This window comes from Aythya fuligula, chromosome 7 (assembly GCF_009819795.1).
Source record: "Aythya fuligula isolate bAytFul2 chromosome 7, bAytFul2.pri, whole genome shotgun sequence".
NCBI classification, from domain to species: Eukaryota; Metazoa; Chordata; class Aves; order Anseriformes; family Anatidae; genus Aythya; species Aythya fuligula.
This window is the reverse complement of record NC_045565.1, coordinates 5,148,378-5,165,904: the sequence shown is the minus strand read 5'-3', so window position 1 is coordinate 5,165,904 and position 17,527 is coordinate 5,148,378. Positions and strand designations below refer to the sequence as shown.

The 17,527-nt window shown below is 57.1% G+C and overlaps 1 protein-coding gene across 1 annotated transcript in view; it reads left to right on the top strand.

The window, feature by feature from the left end:
* CDH23 (cadherin related 23) overlaps window positions 1-17,527 on the top strand; it is a 124,647-nt gene that overhangs the window by 78,362 nt on the left and 28,758 nt on the right. The window contains exons 14-32 of the mRNA XM_032191119.1: window positions 5,064-5,128; window positions 5,340-5,577; window positions 5,675-5,780; window positions 5,861-5,988; window positions 7,220-7,292; window positions 7,474-7,590; window positions 8,578-8,690; window positions 9,605-9,712; window positions 10,840-11,029; window positions 11,393-11,538; window positions 11,679-11,898; window positions 12,020-12,172; window positions 12,628-12,741; window positions 13,366-13,514; window positions 14,852-14,912; window positions 15,032-15,180; window positions 15,937-16,072; window positions 16,178-16,566; window positions 16,660-16,761. Coding sequence (XP_032047010.1) covers window positions 5,064-5,128; window positions 5,340-5,577; window positions 5,675-5,780; window positions 5,861-5,988; window positions 7,220-7,292; window positions 7,474-7,590; window positions 8,578-8,690; window positions 9,605-9,712; window positions 10,840-11,029; window positions 11,393-11,538; window positions 11,679-11,898; window positions 12,020-12,172; window positions 12,628-12,741; window positions 13,366-13,514; window positions 14,852-14,912; window positions 15,032-15,180; window positions 15,937-16,072; window positions 16,178-16,566; window positions 16,660-16,761 — 2,757 coding nt within the window. The remainder of the gene's footprint in view (window positions 1-5,063; window positions 5,129-5,339; window positions 5,578-5,674; window positions 5,781-5,860; window positions 5,989-7,219; window positions 7,293-7,473; window positions 7,591-8,577; window positions 8,691-9,604; window positions 9,713-10,839; window positions 11,030-11,392; window positions 11,539-11,678; window positions 11,899-12,019; window positions 12,173-12,627; window positions 12,742-13,365; window positions 13,515-14,851; window positions 14,913-15,031; window positions 15,181-15,936; window positions 16,073-16,177; window positions 16,567-16,659; window positions 16,762-17,527) is intronic.

Below are 17,527 nucleotides of genomic sequence, written 5' to 3'. Positions count from 1 at the left end.
GTTAAATAATCAAAGCAGGCGATTCCAAATTGCCTGGAAAGTTAAACATGAGCGGCTTTTCTTCTTTGTGCCTGCCCCCTTTTTTTAAGAAACCTGCTCACACTCCTTGTTCCTTTTAAATATTCCTCTCGTTTCAGCTCTGTAAATACAGGGAAAGGGAGGAGGAGGTTTCCAGGTAGCAGCGTGATTGACGGATCTGAAGTCCTCGTCTTGCTGCCAGGGCCCAGTGCTCTTTGGCTGTGTTTATCTCTTTAATCTAAATATCAATCCGTAAGACCGAAATGGGGTGGAATAGGAATCATGACAGCCGAGGAGAGAGACACTTATTGCAGCTTTCGCAGCCGCGTCGCGTCCTGATGGAGCTGTCAGGATAAATGCGCGGCTGCAAAGTGCAGAGGTGGCAAAAAAGGAACCGCAGCCCCCAAAAAGGGACAGGCACGGCGGCAAAACCGAGGCTCTGCAGCCCCTAAAAGGCTCCGTGCTGTGTGGTGGAGGCTTAGGTGGCATTTGGGGTTCCTTGGGAAGGAATGAGGTGGCCTCCTGGAGCATGTTCCTCTTCGGGATGAACAAGGAGCATCTCCCTTGGTCTCTCTAGAAGTGCCTCCACCTCTCAGGGATGCATTTTCGGCTTGCTACCCCTTATTGAACTAAAAAGGGAGATGGGGCTGTAGGCAGGGGGGGTGCTGGGAATGTTTCAGAGCTCACTAGGGATTTATATTTCCTGCATCGGACTCTGACCTTAATTTCTCTCGTTTTGCTGGGCCGTAAAATTCATTAGCGACCTACCGGCGCGGTGATTGAGATGTCAGCCAGGCAATTGTGTGGTTATTTAATCCATCAGACGTGCCGCTTGCCATTTGGGCGGACAACAGGAGAATATGAAATCAATACGGCTCATTAGCGGGGGACTCGCGCCTGGCTCTGTCGCGGCGCTCTGGCAAAACCCACCCGGGAGGGCACCTCGGCTGGCTTGGTGTCACCTTCTGGGTGGGACAGGGGGGCAAAATATCGTGTCTGGGGCTTGTGCTAAAGGGCAGGGTTCAGCACAGAGTGTCCCTCGGCTCGTGGCTGAGCCTGTGCTCTCCGGCCACTAAAGCACGGCCGCCCAGGCAAGTGTTAACCTGGCCAGCGAGGCGCTGCTGCTGCAGGGATGCTGTTAGAAAACACAATCAAGGAGCCTGGAGGAGAGGTGGGGAAGGCTCTGCTGTTCCCAGGGGGGTTGATTGGCTATTTTTTCCCCCCCCAGAGCCCTCTGGGGTCATTAGCGGCGATTGAAGCCCTGCTCGGGGCAGCTGGGCATCTCCCTGCTCACTCCTCGCCTTCATCCCTCCGTCACGCCTAATCACGGCTGCCTGATTGCCACCTCCCGCCAGGCTGGGGAAAAAGCAGCTTCCATCTGGGAAGCCGGTGCTTTAAGCAGGTTTTCCACCAGCTTCCTCCATCCGGCTTTGCAGCCCGGTGGTTACTTCTCGTGGCAACTCCACGCCTTATCTCTCCCTCCTTTGCGCCCCAAATCACCATGCAGGATGCAGCCAGGGCTTGGCTGCTATTCCCTTGCTCTGAAGGCCAGGGCTGGCATTTTAGAAGAGCCTCTGGTTTCCTTAGCAGGCTGGGGTGGCTCAGATATTTGGCGTGGGGATGCTGCCTTGCCAGCCCCTTGTCCCCGTGCCTGCCCGGTGAGGCAGGCAGGCAAGAATCACGGCCGGTCAGTGCGGCGCCCTGACAGCTTTCTGACGTCGGGTAATTGCTTTCCTGCTACGACTCTTTTAAGCAGCGAGCTCCTGGCCAAAGCAATTTGCTCCCCATCAATTTTTATTTCCTGGATTCTGAGTGCAGGGTAAGGGGGGATGAGGCCGGGAAACAAAGGTAGCAGAGGAGCACGGGCAGAGCCGTGACCCACTCCTGGGGATCCCATGGGAGCCCCAGCATTCACCCATCCCATCCCATCCCATCCCATCCCCATCCAGACAGACCCAAGTCAGCCTTCCGATGGGCTTCTGGCCACCCCTGCCTTGCAGCCACTGGGTATTGACCCCTCTGTTGCTCATCCTTCAGCCCCAACAAGGAGCAACACACTCCACCATGGGCTTCTCCTCTCCCCCCTCCGGCAGGTTTTGGTGGATTATTGCATTTTTTTTGGTCGGCAGATCGGCATGCACGGCTTTTGTCTCTTTAAGCACATCCCTGCTCATCCCGCCGAGCTGCTGCGAGCAGAGTTAATCTCGGGTAGTTTGCGGAGTCGTTCAGTGGGGCTCGGCGCACAGATGATGAATGTCGAAACCATTACCAGCGAAGCGCCGGGGCTCCGTGGAGCTGTTTAAAAATGAATTCTCCCATGTAAATTTCTGCTCCATCAATCCTTACGACATGTCAAACATTGCCATTGTTTCCCGAACAAATTGCGCGGCGTGCCCTCTCCCGCGGATCCGCGCAGGAGGGCAGAGCCGCTCGCCTGGTGGGGTGGGGAAGGATGTATGTGGGGGGAACTTGTAGGGTGAAGGGGAGAGGGGTGAAATATTTGTGGGATGAAGGTCTGGGCTGTGTGTTTGGGGTCAGCATCACCTGCAGCATCCCTGTGGAGGATCCTGTGGGTTATCCCCACTGCCTCTTCCCGGGACTCTCCCCGAGTTGCGCTGCGTAAATGTGGTTTTGAGCAAAGCTCTGCGCCGGTGACAGCTTGTGAAAGGACAGCTGTGGACCTGTGCTTTCATCCTGCCCTTTGCAGGCTCCAGCGGGCAAATCCCCTTTTAATATTCCGGGCAGGAGGCGAGCAGCCGCCAAAGCCATTTGACGGCTGCTTGAGGTAGAGCCCAGGGAAACTTCCAGCCAGATGCTTCTCCTCCCTGGCCTGGGTGCCGGAGGGTACCGATCTCCAGGGAAACATTACAAAAAGCCCTGCAAAACCATCAGGATTTTGGCTCTTCTCCTCGTTCTGTCTCAGGATTGCTTTGCAAGAACGCGCGTGTTACCACTCTGGTGGGTTCGAGCATCCGAGCATCTTTTCTGCCCTTTAGAGGTAAAAAGTTTGGTAATGCAGAAATGCGCAAGGATCCAAAATTAAACACGTCTAACGCACGTGGCTTGAGCTTTTTACATATTCCCTCTTGCAGGCAAGTACATCACCTCCTGCTCAACACCAACAGAGCCATCGAGCACGACTACCTCCAACCTTCTCCAGTGCAAAAGGAGCTCACCAGCAGTATGGGGCAGAATCAGGCCACCTGGCACTATGCCCGTGCCTTGGTTTGCCTTGGTGGCACTTTCATCTGGCCCAGCAGCATCACCAAGGGCTGCTGGCCCTGCGTGCCACGCAGCTCTGCGCTGACCTTCTCTTCACCTTCCTCCTTCCCTATATTTTTTTAGCCCAGCAGCAGAAAATTACACTTTCCCGGCATTGTCTGTCACTGCAATAAGCACTTACAAGTGCAATCGCACGGGGCCAAATGAAGGGAATTAGTTTTGCCTGTGCTTTGTGGTCCTGGCAGGTCCCCTGTAAATCATTATCTCATCACCGGCCGATCCAGGTGCGTGGAAAATGCCTTTCTTGTCCCAAGCAGTCAGGGATTAATGGGACCTAGGGCTGTGAGCACAGACATAGAGCCTGGGAAAAATCCTGGATGGAAATTTGAGGTCCCAGGTGATGATGAGGTGCCCAAGGGAAGGGGCATCTCCACCAGTGTCCTCCAAGGAGCAGCTGGCTCAAGGGGGATGGCTGCAGGCAGGGTGGATTTGGGTAGGTTTGCTGTGTTTGGCTGAGTCCAGCGTGCACAAATAGAAATCAAGTCTGAGCGGTGGGGAGGAAAATCAGCAAAATGGGTCGGGCTGGAAGGTCAGCTCCACCAGGACACGCTTCAGCTGGCGCGAAGCAGCAACGATTTACCAGCCAGGGTAGGGAAGCATTTTGGGGGGAAAATGAGTGAATTTGGGTGAGTGTTCACACTTTCACCCCCTGGCATGGCAGGTGGGGGGGCAGCGAGATGAGCTCAAACTCCTGCTCTGCTGGCAAGGGTACCCAAGGCTGCCGATAAATCAGGAGGGTTTGGGGAGCGGGTTGTGCTCCATGCCAGTCCTAAAATACAGCCTCTTGATGGTATCTGGACATAAAATGTGTCTTTGACCCTGCTTTTTCAGAGGCTTGGTGGTGTCTAAGTAATCCAGACAGGACTCAATTTAGAAAATATACTGGGGGGAAGGGGGGGGAGGTATATTTTGGGGCTTATATTCCACTTCCTTCATCTAAATATAACATTTTCTGGCCCTTGTTTCTTGCCTCCATTCATGCATATTTTATATATTCATTAGAGAAGAGTCTTTAAAACACACATAAATCTCGCCTCACTCCTCTGGAGCTGGCACACCGAGTCTCTCACACCTCGCCCGGAGGCAAAGCCTTCCCGTGGCAAAGCCTGGCAGGATTTGTGTTTCCCAGGTCATCCTTCTTCTCCCGTGCATATTTTGTGGCTTTCTGATTAGATTTTCTCTGCTGGACTCTCCTCTCTGGAAAGGGGGCTGCTTGCAGCAGACAGCTCTCATCTCTGTTTTCTTGAAACTCTCGTCTGCCTCGAATTGCCGTATTTCATGCGCACTTCCCAGATTAGCTCAGCATGTCGGTGCAAGTCAGGAGGCATAACAGTCCCCACCAGTGGAGTCTCTGGAGATGGTGCTGAGTGCTGGAGGGATGCTATCTCCAGCTGGTGGCCAGTTGAGGATCCCCCAAAGAGCCCAAAAGTCCCCATCCCCAGCTCCATTGGGTGCTCAACAGCAGCGCACAAGGTGGGCAGAGAGACAAGGGAGGTAGGGAGGGAAGGAAGAAGAAGTTTGGGCTTGCACACCCATTTTGGGTGGATGTTGGAGGCAGCATCTGCTGCGAATGCTGCTGGAGGAGGTGGAGGGTTGGCTGGGCTGAGCATCTACCGACCCGCCCCAGAGCAGGCCACCTGGCAGAGACACGAACCCTCTTTAGGCAAGAATGCAAATGAAGGTTTTCCGTGAGTCGTGATGGAGCCGCTGGTGTGTGCAATTCCCATATGTAGCTTCATTTATTAACTAACTTTTTTTTTTAGGCAACTGACAATGACGTGGGCACCTATGGGAAAGTCAGCTACTTCTTCAGCGATGACCCCGACCGGTAAGTGGCTGAGCCACCGGGATAACGTTGATGCTCTGAACCCCTCCTACCCCATCGAGAGCTCATGTGGCAAATTTGGGATGCCCGTGGTGTCCTACCTGGACAAAGGCATCGTGCTGCCTTGAGCATGTGCCACTCGTCCCACCGTCAGGCTAACATCTCCCCATCTCCAGCATGTGGTCAGCAGGGCTCGCCCCCTTTTTTCCCCCAGTTTCTCCCTGGACAAGGACACGGGCGTGATCCTGCTGACGGCTCGGCTGGACTTCGAGACCACACAGCGCTACACCCTGACCATCATCGCCCGGGATGGCGGCGGGGAGGAGACAGCAGGGCGCGCCAGGATCAACGTCCTGGATGTTAATGACAACGTGCCCACCTTCCAGAAGGAGGCGTACCTGGGGGCGCTGCGGGAGAACGAGCCCTCCGTCACCCAGGTGGTCCGGCTCCGGGTGAGGGACGAGCAGGGGCGAGGTCCCCGTCCACCATCCCTCCTCGCGGGGCCGGGCACAGCTCCCGTGCTCACCCCTTGCCTCCCGTCACACCTAGGCGTCCGACGAGGACTCGCCTCCCAACAACCAGATCACCTACAGCATTGTGCAGGCGTCCGCCTTCCGCGAGTATTTCGACATCACGGTGTCGGAAGGGTACGGAGGTGAGCACCAAGGTGGCGTCAGCGGGCTGTCCCCAACCCATCCTGCCCAGTGCTGAGCACCAAGCCTTGCTTCCTTCCAGTGATAAGCGTCAACCACCCCCTGGACTACGAGCAGGTCACCAACGGGGTCATCTACTTGACAGTGATGGCCAAGGACGCCGGCAACCCACCGCTCAACAGCACTGTCCCCGTCACCATCGAGGTGTTTGTAAGTACGAGGTGAAGGATGTCCCATGGGGGATGCCCCCACGGGGGGCAGCGGTGGCCAGGGACACCCCTGCGCCCCCACGTTGCTCAACATGAACACGTCTACCCAAAGAGCACGCTTCTACTGGTCATCGCCTCCTGGCTGACTGTCTGCCAGTGGCTTTCAAGTAGACGTCACTTTTGTGCCTCTCAACCAAAGGGGTTTTCTCTCAACTGGGTAAAAAAAAAATATATATATAATGGGGAGAATAGGAAGAAAATGAGGAGGAAGCGTTTGACAACGGCACTTCAGGAAAAAAGAGCCATGAAAAGGCAGAGTAATAGCAAGTGAAGAGGGAGGGGATTTTTTTTTTCCTCCGTTGGTTGTTGGTTTTTAATAAAGAAGTCAAACTCGCCTTGTAGATCTCCCATTAGGGGACAATACGCTTTGTAGCGGGAGCCGCCGAGTCAGAACTAATAGCGCGCGCGGCGCCGGGAGCCGGGGAGATATCAGCACTAATAAGCCTCTGCCTCGCTCACTGACACCCCGCTTGGGGCAGGCAGCTTTTTGAAAGGCTTTTTGGGCTTCATGCGGGACGAGGGACCTACCCTGTCCTGCAGCGGGCTTCCCATAACCCTGCCCAGATGGAGAGCTGGCCAGAAATGAGCCCCTACCTCCCCAGGAGCTGTCTCACCGTGCCGTCATGATGCTGAGCACGGCCTGATTAATTCAGGACTGCTAACGAAAGGGTGTGGCAGCTGCCCTGGCTTGTACCCACCTAAACTGGTCTCTGAGGGTGAGGTCTCTCTGTTTCCAGCTTTGCCTTGGGGATGGTTGCAGTTTCCTCCTCGCCCCGGCGGGGAGAGCTGGGTGATGCTCTGGCTGACTAAAGCCCACCTGCTTCCAGAAACAGGAGCAGAGGATGGCAATTTAATTACAGTGTGATGGGCATCGTTGGCACGTGAAATTGCCTCTGATATCCAGTTTGGTGGCAGCAGGAGCAGCTGAGCCTGAGAAAACATCTCTGGAGCAGCCCCAGCACAACAACAAAAACCTGCAGCAGTGCTTTAACACCCCAGCAGCTCCATCCTCACCTCTCTGTGCTGCTGGATTTGGTGCTCAGCCCTCTGCACCTTCCCCCACGAGCTGGTCTTGCGAAGCGGGAGCATCTTCCACCCGTAGCAGCCCCTCACACCACCCCCAGCTCAGCTCTCTCCTCCCAGCCAAATTCTCACCCTTGTCTTTGCTGCAGGATGAGAATGACAACCCACCCATGTTCAGCAAGCCCTCCTACGTGATAGCCGTCGTGGAGGACATCATGGCAGGTATGAGGCATGCTCCTCTCCAGGCAGCCCCTGGGGCTGTGGGGGTGTCACAGCCAGCCTGGGGCACATGACAATTTTTTGGGGAGCCCCTTAGTCGTTGGGGGACTGCTTGAAGTGCTGGGGGGCAGGGTGATGGGGTGGATGCCTCCTCCAGCCCTTGTTTATTTCCCCCCCCCACAAGGTGCTACCGTGCTGTTCCTCAACGCCACGGACCTGGACCGGTCCAGGGAGTACGGGCAAGAGTCGATCATCTACTCCCTCGAGGGCTCCTCTCATTTTCGGATCAATGCTCGCTCAGGTGAGCCTCCATGCATGTGCTCGCTCTTCTCCATTCCTCATTTCCCCCCCCAGTTTTCTTCCCTTTTGTTTCCCCCTTCCCAAGCTCCTTCCCAAGCAGCCTGCTTAGGAGAAACACGATGTAAGGGAGAGGCCAGGCTGGGTCACTGGGGAGGTTTTGGGAGAGGCACCAGCAGAAGGTCCCAGGGGACCTTGAGAAAAGGCTGGCGGTTTGGCTGCTAGGGCTTGCATTATCCAGAGGTCTAATGAATGAATGCCCCCTTTGTGGGTATCTTTTTGATTTATTAAGGGCAGGAATGCTGACAAAGCTACAACCACTGCAGCAAGGAGCTCCTTTTGTCCGTCTGTCCAGCATCCCCAACTGAAGCTCCACATGGGGGTCTAGGAAGGAGGGAAGGGGTGTTGATGGTGTGTCCTGGGACATCAGAGAAGCCAAGAGCTATCCACCAGGTCTCCGAGTCCAGGCTCTCCAAGCCTGTCCTACAAGGCTGAGCTCAGCTGGGTGCCAGTCTGTGGGCAGGAGCCATCCATCATTACGACACCTGTACGCTCAAACCACTTGTCCTGTGATTAATTTTTTCAGTGCACGAATTAGTCGGTGCCACGAGAGTTTGGAGGCAGATGTATTTTAGGAAGACCTTTAGCCCTGCAAATTTCCCTTGCTGGGATTAGTTTCGCCCCTCCAATCATTGCGTGGATGAGCTCTTCCCACGGTGTGCCAGTGCCTCTGTAGAGCAGCTCGGGCACTGTGTGAAGAAGAGGTTCTTTTGGGGTTTGGGGAGCCCAAAACAGCACATAGCCCCCAGGAGGAAGGGAAGGCATGGGTATCTTTATGTATTTACAGGATGATGCCTGTAAACCCCTTCCAGGGCCCCTCCTGTCTCCATTTTGGAGCCTCCCCTTTTCCACTGGTGCTGCTGTTCCCCAAGCCCCAGGTGGGAAGTGACCATACAACATCCCCCATCCCTTTCATCCCCTCTGGTTGCAGGGGAGATCACGACTACATCTCTGCTGGACCGGGAGGCCAAATCTGAATACATCCTCATTGTCCGAGCTGTGGACGGGGGCGTGGGGCACCACCAGAAGACGGGCATTGCCATGGTGAGTGCAGGCTGGCCCCAGGACCTTCCCCAGGACAGCCTGGTGCCTCTCCTGCAGCCCACAGCCCATGCAGAATGCCTCCCCGGGGCGTGTAGGTCTGGAAATGAGGCTCTCCATCCCGGCCAGCCACGTACCGTGGCGCCACTTGACCTTCTAGTGCTTTGCATGTCCATCTCTCCGCGCGATCGCGGCAGCAGGAGCGTGTTCCTCCAGCAGCACGGCTCCCTTTGTCAGTGCCTCTTGAGAAAATGCTTGGTTGGAGAGCCTGCAGGAGCGCTTAGTTGTGCCTGATGACTGCTATTCACACACTGCCTGGATCAAGGGCTTCCAACTGCTTCTTTGATTCGTGGGCTCCTCGCAAGGGTCTGGTGGAGGTGTGGGACATTGTGCAGCAGATTGGAGCCTCCTGGCAGTGGCTTTGCCTTGCCCCTCGCAGATGTTCCTCTCGTTTGCAAAAGAGGCTCTAAAAACCTCTGGAAATATCAGGTCAGAAGGCGAGGACCCATCTCTATGGCTCCATGTTGGAGCATTTCATTGCGTTTGGGTTCTCCTTCTCCCCAAATGCCTGGCTGGGTTGTAGGATAGATATCCCACAGAACAGAGGAACATTTCTGTTGTGCCAAAGAGTTCCCTGAAATAATTGTCACCATGTTGAGGACCATCAGGAGGGGTAGGATCCTGGTTGGAAACTGGAAGCTCCCCATGGAGCATCCCAGAGGCAGGACACACCTTGGGGTGCTGGGTTCCCTTTCAGATGGGAGGATGCTCTCCTGATACCTTCACTGAAAGGCAAAAAATAGGCTTTGTGCAACACAGGCTGCAATTAGGGCAAGGAAAAAAAATAAAATAAACCACCACCACCCCTAGTGCTCGCGCAGATGTGACGGCAGCTGAGTCTGAGCTCTGCTTTGCAGGTGAACATCACGCTGCTAGACATCAACGACAACTACCCCATGTGGAAGGACGAGCCCTACTTCATCAACCTGGTGGAAATGACCCCCCCCAACTCGGATGTCACCACGGTACGTGCGTGGGGAGGCAGCCGACAATGCCTCCTCCTTCTTCTCCTCCTCCTCCCACGGCCAGGTTTCCTCCCCAAGCCTTGCAGATGTCAATCCTTAAGGTTCCTGCTCGCTGCCCACCCCGTGTGTTTCTCCGCTCTGCTGGGGTTATTTTTTTTCCCCCAATTGTGTGGGTTTTGGCCAAGTCCTCCTTTTCTTAGCCTCGCCTGCGACCTCCTTCAAGGACCTCTCTGAAAGACATTGATTTACAGCCTTTCAAATCCCGCTGGTGAAATAAAAGAGAAGGAGAGCACGAGGCTTGCACTCCATCACGCCGGGAGAAAAATGACGGGCACGAAACGGAAAATAAATGAGGGGAAAGTGAGGAGAATCCACAAAATGTTGTAATGGGGAAGGCTGCGAGAGAAAACTGCTGAGGAGGGGACCAAAAGGTCTGGCAGGCGAGGCAGGAGGTGTCAAGTCTCCATGGGGTCTCTTGCATCCCCCAGCCCCTCCTGGGGGAGCCTGCAGGTCCCCCCGTGCTCTCCCCACGTCTTCAAAGGGTGGCAGAGAGCCTCTGTGGGGGCTGTGGTCATCTTACATGGACTTCCCAATTAGCGGCTGGGAGCTAATCACTCTCACCCCTACGGTGGGAATTCAGCTGGGATGAGCAGCAGGAGCTGGGAAAGTTAAAAGTGCAATGAAGTTGGGTTTGAGTTTGTTTTTATGGAAATGTCCCCGGTAATTAAAACATCACGGAGGGAACAGCAAAGCACCAGATATCCGGCGTGGAGGGGAACTCCACCAGTGAATTGCTTCCAGCGTTTCCTCTGCAGCAGCACAAGTTCCTTAGCACGCCTCCTTGTCCCCTTTATTTTATTTTTCTGAAGGGTGCCTATTTCTAGCTGCCTTTATTTAAAAAGCAAAAAGCCAGCGGCTGCTGCGTGCTCACGGCTCCCTTGCCATGCCAGCACCTGCTGGGCTTGCAAGACAATTTCGGTGAAATTCAATACAGCGCTTGGGGACGCACAGTCCCTGCGAGGCGTCATGGAAACACAGCTCAGCCACGCTACCAGACACCGGCGAAGCCCCACCTGGGAGCCCCGGATCCTCGCCGGCCTCTTGGTTTTAATTCTCCCATGTTCCAGGTGGTGGCCGTGGACCCGGACCTGGGGGAGAACGGCACGGTGGTGTACAGCATCCGCCCCCCCAACAAGTTCTACAGCCTCAACAGCACCAGCGGCAAGATCCGCACCTCGGGCGTGCTGCTGGACCGCGAGAACCCCAACCCGCAGGAGGCTGAGCTGATGCGCAGGATCGTGGTGTCGGTCACCGACTGTGAGTGCGAGGATGCGGGTGTTGAGGGCAGGGACAGAGCCAGGCGGTCCTTGGGACCTGGCACGTGAGTCTCAGGCTCAGAAGAGCAGAAAATATAGGGAATTTCTGGAGGAGGATGGTAGCACTGCTGCTTGTTGCTTGCCCTTTGCATGTCTCCAGCTGGTTTTGAAGAGCAGAGGGTCACGTTGAACCTGAACTCTGCCCCTTCCCATGTTGGCACTGTGCTGTCCCATCCGTGCTGCCAGGAGGACAGGGTTAAGGACAGAGCATCCTGCCTGCCCCCGGGGAGCTCTCCCTGCGTGGGGACCTCGTTCTCGGGCAGGAGGCACTGACCTTGCCCCCTGCCCCATTGTTCCCCCGCAGGTGGGCGGCCACCCCTGCGAGCCACCAGCAGCGCCACGGTGTTTGTCAACCTGCTGGACCTCAACGACAACGACCCCACCTTCCAAAACCTGCCCTTCGCCGCCGAGATCGCCGAGGGGCTTCCCGCCGGCACCTCCGTCTTCCAGGTGGGCGCATCCCACCCCTCGCTCCCCGTGGTGCCTCAAGGCCCCCTTTTTTTTCCAAGCTGGCATCTCCGAGGCTCAGGGTTTACAAATGGCACTCCTCGTCCCCCGTTCTCACCCTTCCCTCCATCCTCTCCCCGCAGGTGGTGGCCATCGACCTGGATGAGGGCCCCAACGGGCGGGTGACGTACCGCATGCAGGTGGGGATGCCCCGCATGGATTTCCTCATCAACAGCACCAGCGGGCTCGTCACCTCCACCGCCGTGCTGGACCGGGAGAAGATCGCCGAGTACTACCTGCGGGTGGTGGCCAGCGATGCTGGCGCGCCCTCCAAGAGCTCCACCAGCACCCTCACCATCAAAGGTCCCGAAATTTGTGGGTTATCCTCAAGGGGATGCTCCGGGATGCTCGGTGCAGCAGGGGGGTGGTTTTTTGGGGAGCTGGCTGCAGCCCTGGTGACGCTCAGCCCTTCTCCCTCTTGCAGTGCTGGATGTGAACGATGAGAGCCCCACCTTCTTCCCAGCCATCTACAACGTGTCGCTGCCCGAGGACGTGGCCCGGGATTTCAAGGTGGTCCGGCTCAACTGCACGGACGCCGACGTCGGGCTCAACGCCGAGCTCAGCTACTTCATCACAGGTATGTCACCCCCTGCTCACCCAGATGGGGAGCCTTTCTCCCGCTGATTTTCACCAGGCTGGCTTTCGGGGGGATTTGGGGAGCTTCTCTAAAGGTTTGGGTATGTTTTCGGCTCAAAACTCCTGCTACCCAGCGTGGGGAATGGGTGAAGTTTAGGGGAAAGCCCCAGCTTTTGGGACGCGGTGGTTAGGAGCACGGGGTGGCTCGCGTTCCCAAAACTGGGGCGGTATCGCCCTCTGCTGCACAGCCCCACTGCAGCTCCAGCTCTGCCAGGGGCTCTTGCAAACCTTTTCCCCCTGAGCATCCCCTACAAGCTTAAAGCTTAATGCTGCCGGGAGGGCATCCAGCAATGCGTGTTTGTGTCGGGGCATCCCAGATGTGTCGCATCAGGGGTGTTTGTTTTTTTTCCCCTGCCCTGGTGAGGATGACATCCCGGTCCTTGTTCCTTGCTGCAGGTGGAAACCAGGATGGCAAATTCAGCGTGGGCTTCAGGGACGGGGTGGTGAGGACGGTCGTGAGCCTGGACAGGGAGACGGTGGCGTCGTACGCTCTGATCCTGGAGGCCATCGGTGAGGGTTTCTCCCCGTCCCTGCGACCTCTGAAGCACCCGTGCTTGGTGCCAGCACCTCACAGCCCATGCCCGCTATCGTGCCCTGGTCCCACCATGATTTTAGAAGACGGCCACTTCGCCCCTTGGTCCTGGGGTTTTCTTTTTTGTGTTTATCCCCAGCACCACAGCATCGCTCCCCTAATGCCCAGCCAGGCTGCAGTTCAGCGCCTGCCAGCTCGTCCCCAGCCACCTGGCACGGGCACCAAAGGCATCCTGGCCACCGTCCCCAGTGCTTTATAATGATGTGCCTGTGTGCAGAAGGCTTGGTGTCCCTTTTGAGTGGAGAAATAAGTGGCCTGCTAGGAAATCTTGTGGGTGCAGCATTGCAGGTGCCACAGAGATGCTGCACGGCGCCCACCTCCCCAACCCCTCACCTCCAGCAGCCCCTTCCAGCACAAAGCACCCTATTAAACTGCAAACCCTCTTGGTAACGGGGTCGCTGCCTGTCCTAAGGGCCTGTCCCCTATTTCCCAGTGAAACAGACACCCAGGGTAGCACTGGTGGAGCTGCCAAAGGCTGGGCACCCCCCGTGCAAAGAGGTGGTGGTGACCAAACCCCCCTGCTACTTTCTTCCCCCCTACAGACAACGGCCCCACGGGGAACCGTCGCACGGGGACTGCCACCGTCTTCGTCACCGTGCTGGATGTCAACGACAACCGCCCCATCTTCCTGCAGAGCAGCTACGAAGCCAGTGTCCCCGAGGACATCCCGGCCGCCAGCAGCATTGTGCAGGCACGTGGATCGCCCTACCCCAGGGAGGATCTTCCTCCCAAGGACTGGGAGAAAAATAAGGAATTCACCCCAATAATTTAGTGGGGAGGAAGAGAAAACCTCTGCGTTTGTGAGGTCCCTTGGCCAGCTGCCTCCCATCTGCCTCCCAAAAGGAGCTGAGAGCAGGGATTTCCACAGGGAGGGAGGAGAGTGCATGCAAAGAGAGCTCTGAGCATTTGGGCTCCTGCTTTGCTTTTTGTTCCCCTTTGAGCGAGCCGCGGGCAGGGCTGAATGGCTCGGCCAACCCTTAATGAATGTGGGCATTCACTCGGGCTTCCAGCACCCCTTCCAACCTGCCTTCCAGCCTGGGAAGGCTCCTGCTGCCTCAAGTCCTTCTCCCAGCAGCTTTGTCCCTGCTCCCACGGGATGAGGGCATCACAGGTGGTCCCAAAGCACAGCATCCCAGGGCAGGAGGAGAGCAGGAACCTCCCTGCAGGAATTAAACCACTTTTCCCTTTTCCCAGTGACTTCTGTAAGTGCTTCAGGCTCCTGCTGGCTGCTGCACGCTCTGCCAGCAGAAAGGAGTGTTGTGTCCAAGCCAGCAGTGGCTGCCAGCTTCCAAAGGCCACTTCTGTGCAGCCACAGGCGTGTTTACCTGCTCCTGCAGCTTGTTTATTGAAGCAGGTTTTGGGCAGAGAGCCGCAGCACCCGTGCTTCCACCCCGGCTGCTGAGCAGCACCTGGCCATGGGGGCATGGGTCCGCTGGTGCCTCTGCCATCCACGGGGCAGCCAGGCTTCCCCCAGTCAAATATTTAAAAAAAAAAAAAAAAATTGTTCCGAAGGCCTCAGCTAAATGCCTTTAATTGCTGATGGAAACTCTGAGAGAACCAGCAGGGGTGAGCTGGGTGGAAAGCGAGATGCTGCAGCAGCGGAGGCGAGCATCGCTCGCTGCGTGACGCAGGAGGAAACCACGTCCAGCCAAAACCGCAGGGCCCGGGAGCAGTTTTCGGGGCACAGCAGGGCAGTGAATGGCACAAAATGCTGCAAAGCTTGGTCTCCCTCTCCTAAATTTTCCTAGCTGTACCGTTTGGGCTGGCTCGATAGCTTTACTGTGGGTGGGAGCTGGTGTGCCCACAGCCTGGGCGTCCTCACCCGGATGGTTTGCAAGCAGCAAGCTTCTTGGCTTGGATGCTTTTTGGGAAGCGGTGTCCCTGGGCAAGGGACTGCAGTGTTGCTCGGGGACACCAGAGGGGACCATTGTGCAGCAGCTGAGGTCCCCATGCTCACCCTGAGCCCATCCTGACCCTGCTGGGCTGTGCTCTGCAAGCTTCACCCCCTGCTTTGCTTTCCTCACAAAGGTGAAAGCCACGGACGCAGACGAGGGTGTGAACGGGAGAGTGTGGTACAGGATCGTCAGGGGTAAGTCCAGCTCCATGTGGGGCTGGGCAGGATGCTCCTGGAGCCACCTTGGTGCTGCACAGAACACATTTGGGGCAGCAGGGGGGCACCACCGCTGTCTCTTCCTCGCCCCCCCATAGGGAACGAGCACCACAACTTTCGGATCAACCCCAGCAGCGGGCTGGTGATGCGCGGCTTGCGGCCCCTGGACAGGGAGCAGAACTCGTCCCACGTGCTGGAGGTGGAAGCCTACAACACGGAGCAGGGCCCCATGCGGAGCTCCGTGCGGGTACGGAGCCCGGGGCTGAGCTTGGAGTGCTCTCGGCAGCCCCCAGGGGTGCTGCAGCAGCCGGCAGTAATTTCCAGCCCTTGCCGAGCGGAGGCAGGCGCGCAGGAAACTCGAGAGACCTGGCATGGAAATGCTGACGGAAAGTCTCCGTGGGTGGAGAAGAGGGTTTTGGTGGTGGGGGTGTTTTGTTGTGTTGTTGTTTTTTTATTTTATTTTATTTTCCTGTGACATGTGGGTGCACTGGGGCTGCGGAGTGCCTCGGCATGCTGGAAACCACAGGGCCAAGCACCTAGTTAAATTAGAGAGGGCCTAATTGTAACGATCCTGAGCAGTGAAACAGCGACTTCCTTCCTCCAGGAGGGGTTCCCACGAAACTCGATCCACCATCCCACCCCTCTGGTCACACCATATTTATTTTTAGACCCACCGAGCTGGTGGCAGGCTCTGGCTGAGCGCTATGAGCCTGCGGCACCAGTCGGAAAGCAGAAGGAGCGAGGCTGTCCCTGGGGAAAGGCGAGAAAAGGCAGCTTGACCCTCTGGCCGTGAGCTCTGCACGTTTCCCACGAAGCCAGAAGCGCTCCTGCAGTGTAGGGCCACTGGTCGGGGAGGTTTGGGGCAGGGGATCATAAATTGTCCCGGAATTACAGGGGATGGATTCACAGGCAGGGGAAGGGGACCCGGCGGTTTGTGCCGTGTGGGTTTGGTCCTCTGAATTCATCGTGCCCTCCCCCCACATTTTTTGGGGGGGTTTTGCAGGTGATCGTCTACGTGGAGGACGTCAATGACGAGGTGCCGGTGTTCACCCAGCGGCAGTACAACCGCCTGGGGCTGCGGGAGACGGCCGGCATCGGGACCTCGGTGGCGGTGGTGCGGGCCACGGACCGAGACACTGGTAGGGAGCTGGGCACGGGGCCAAAAACCCCATGGGGTGGGCTCAGCCTCGGTGGTCCTGCCCCCGTGGGGTGCTCAGTCCCAATTCGCCATGCTCCTGCCCCAGGGAACGGCGGGCTGGTGAGCTACAAGATCCTGTCGGGCGCCGAAGGGAAGTTTGAGATCGATGAGAGCACCGGCCTCATCACCACCATTGACTACCTGGACTATGAGACCAAAACCAGCTACCTGATGAACGTCTCGGCCACGGACCAGGCGCCCCCCAACAACCAGGGCTTCTGCAGCGTGTACGTCAGCCTGCTGAACGAGCTGGACGAGGCCGTGCAGTTCTCCAACAGCAGCTACGAGGCCATCATCGTGGAGAACATCCCGCTGGGCTCCGAGGTGCTCCGCGTGCAGGCGCGCTCCATCGACAACCTCAACCAGATCACCTACAAGTTCGACCCCAACACCAACGCCCAGGCGCTGTCCCTCTTCAAGATCAACGGCGTCACCGTGAGTGGTCTTCCTCAGCGTGGTCTTCCTCGGTTGGGTTGGCCACTGTGGGCTCTTGGGCTGGTGGTGGACGTGGCTCTTTGCCCTCGGCAGGGCGTGATCACGGTCAAAGGCCAGGTGGACCGGGAGAAGGGGGATTTCTACACCCTGACGGTGGTGGCCGATGACGGGGGGCCGAAGGTTGACTCTACGGTGGTGAGTGGCTTCATCTTCCCCCTCTTGCCCGGGTTTTGGGAATGCCCAAAATCAAGTCAGTGCCCTCCATTGCCCATTCGTACAAGCTCTACTCCCGTACCCTGCACTTCTCCAACCCGTGCAGGCAAACAGTAGGGTCTGGAAACCCCGATTTGGGGGAAACCCTGCTTTTGCATGAGCACGGGCCACTGCATTTTATCTTCTGCATATCACAGTGTCATATTTCTCGGAACACACGCGCACGCACACACGAGACAACAGTAGGGTTTGCAGATCTCTTACCAAACTAAACCCTTCGTAGGTAAATCTGGGGGGCCTCGAACTACTTCCCCGCGGTTTGTGCTGATGGGGAGTGTTATATTTGGCAGTTTCGAAGGCAGCCGAGCGGGGGTGATTTGCATCTCCCCGCCGCAGCGGGTGGCACACGGGGCGCAGGCAGGCACCGGCGGCTGGGCTGGCACGGACAGAAACCAGAAATGGGCCAGTTTGGGACACCTGGGCCCCTGGCAGGGGGGTGGTTTCGAAGCCAGCAGCTTGTTCTTGTGTTTTAAGACCTCGTATCGGGGTGATGAAGGTGATGCTGGAGGAAGGAGGTAGCAAGGAGGCCGCGGTTGCCATTCCCAAGCTCATGGGTGCTGGTGGCCTCGCTGCCCCCTGCTCCAGCCTCCCACAGATTAGCTAAAGCCCCACAGGGACGTGCCCACCCTGCCCCACGGTGGGCTGGAAGACACGTGCCCGACTCCTCACCACCACTCTCTTGTTTTTT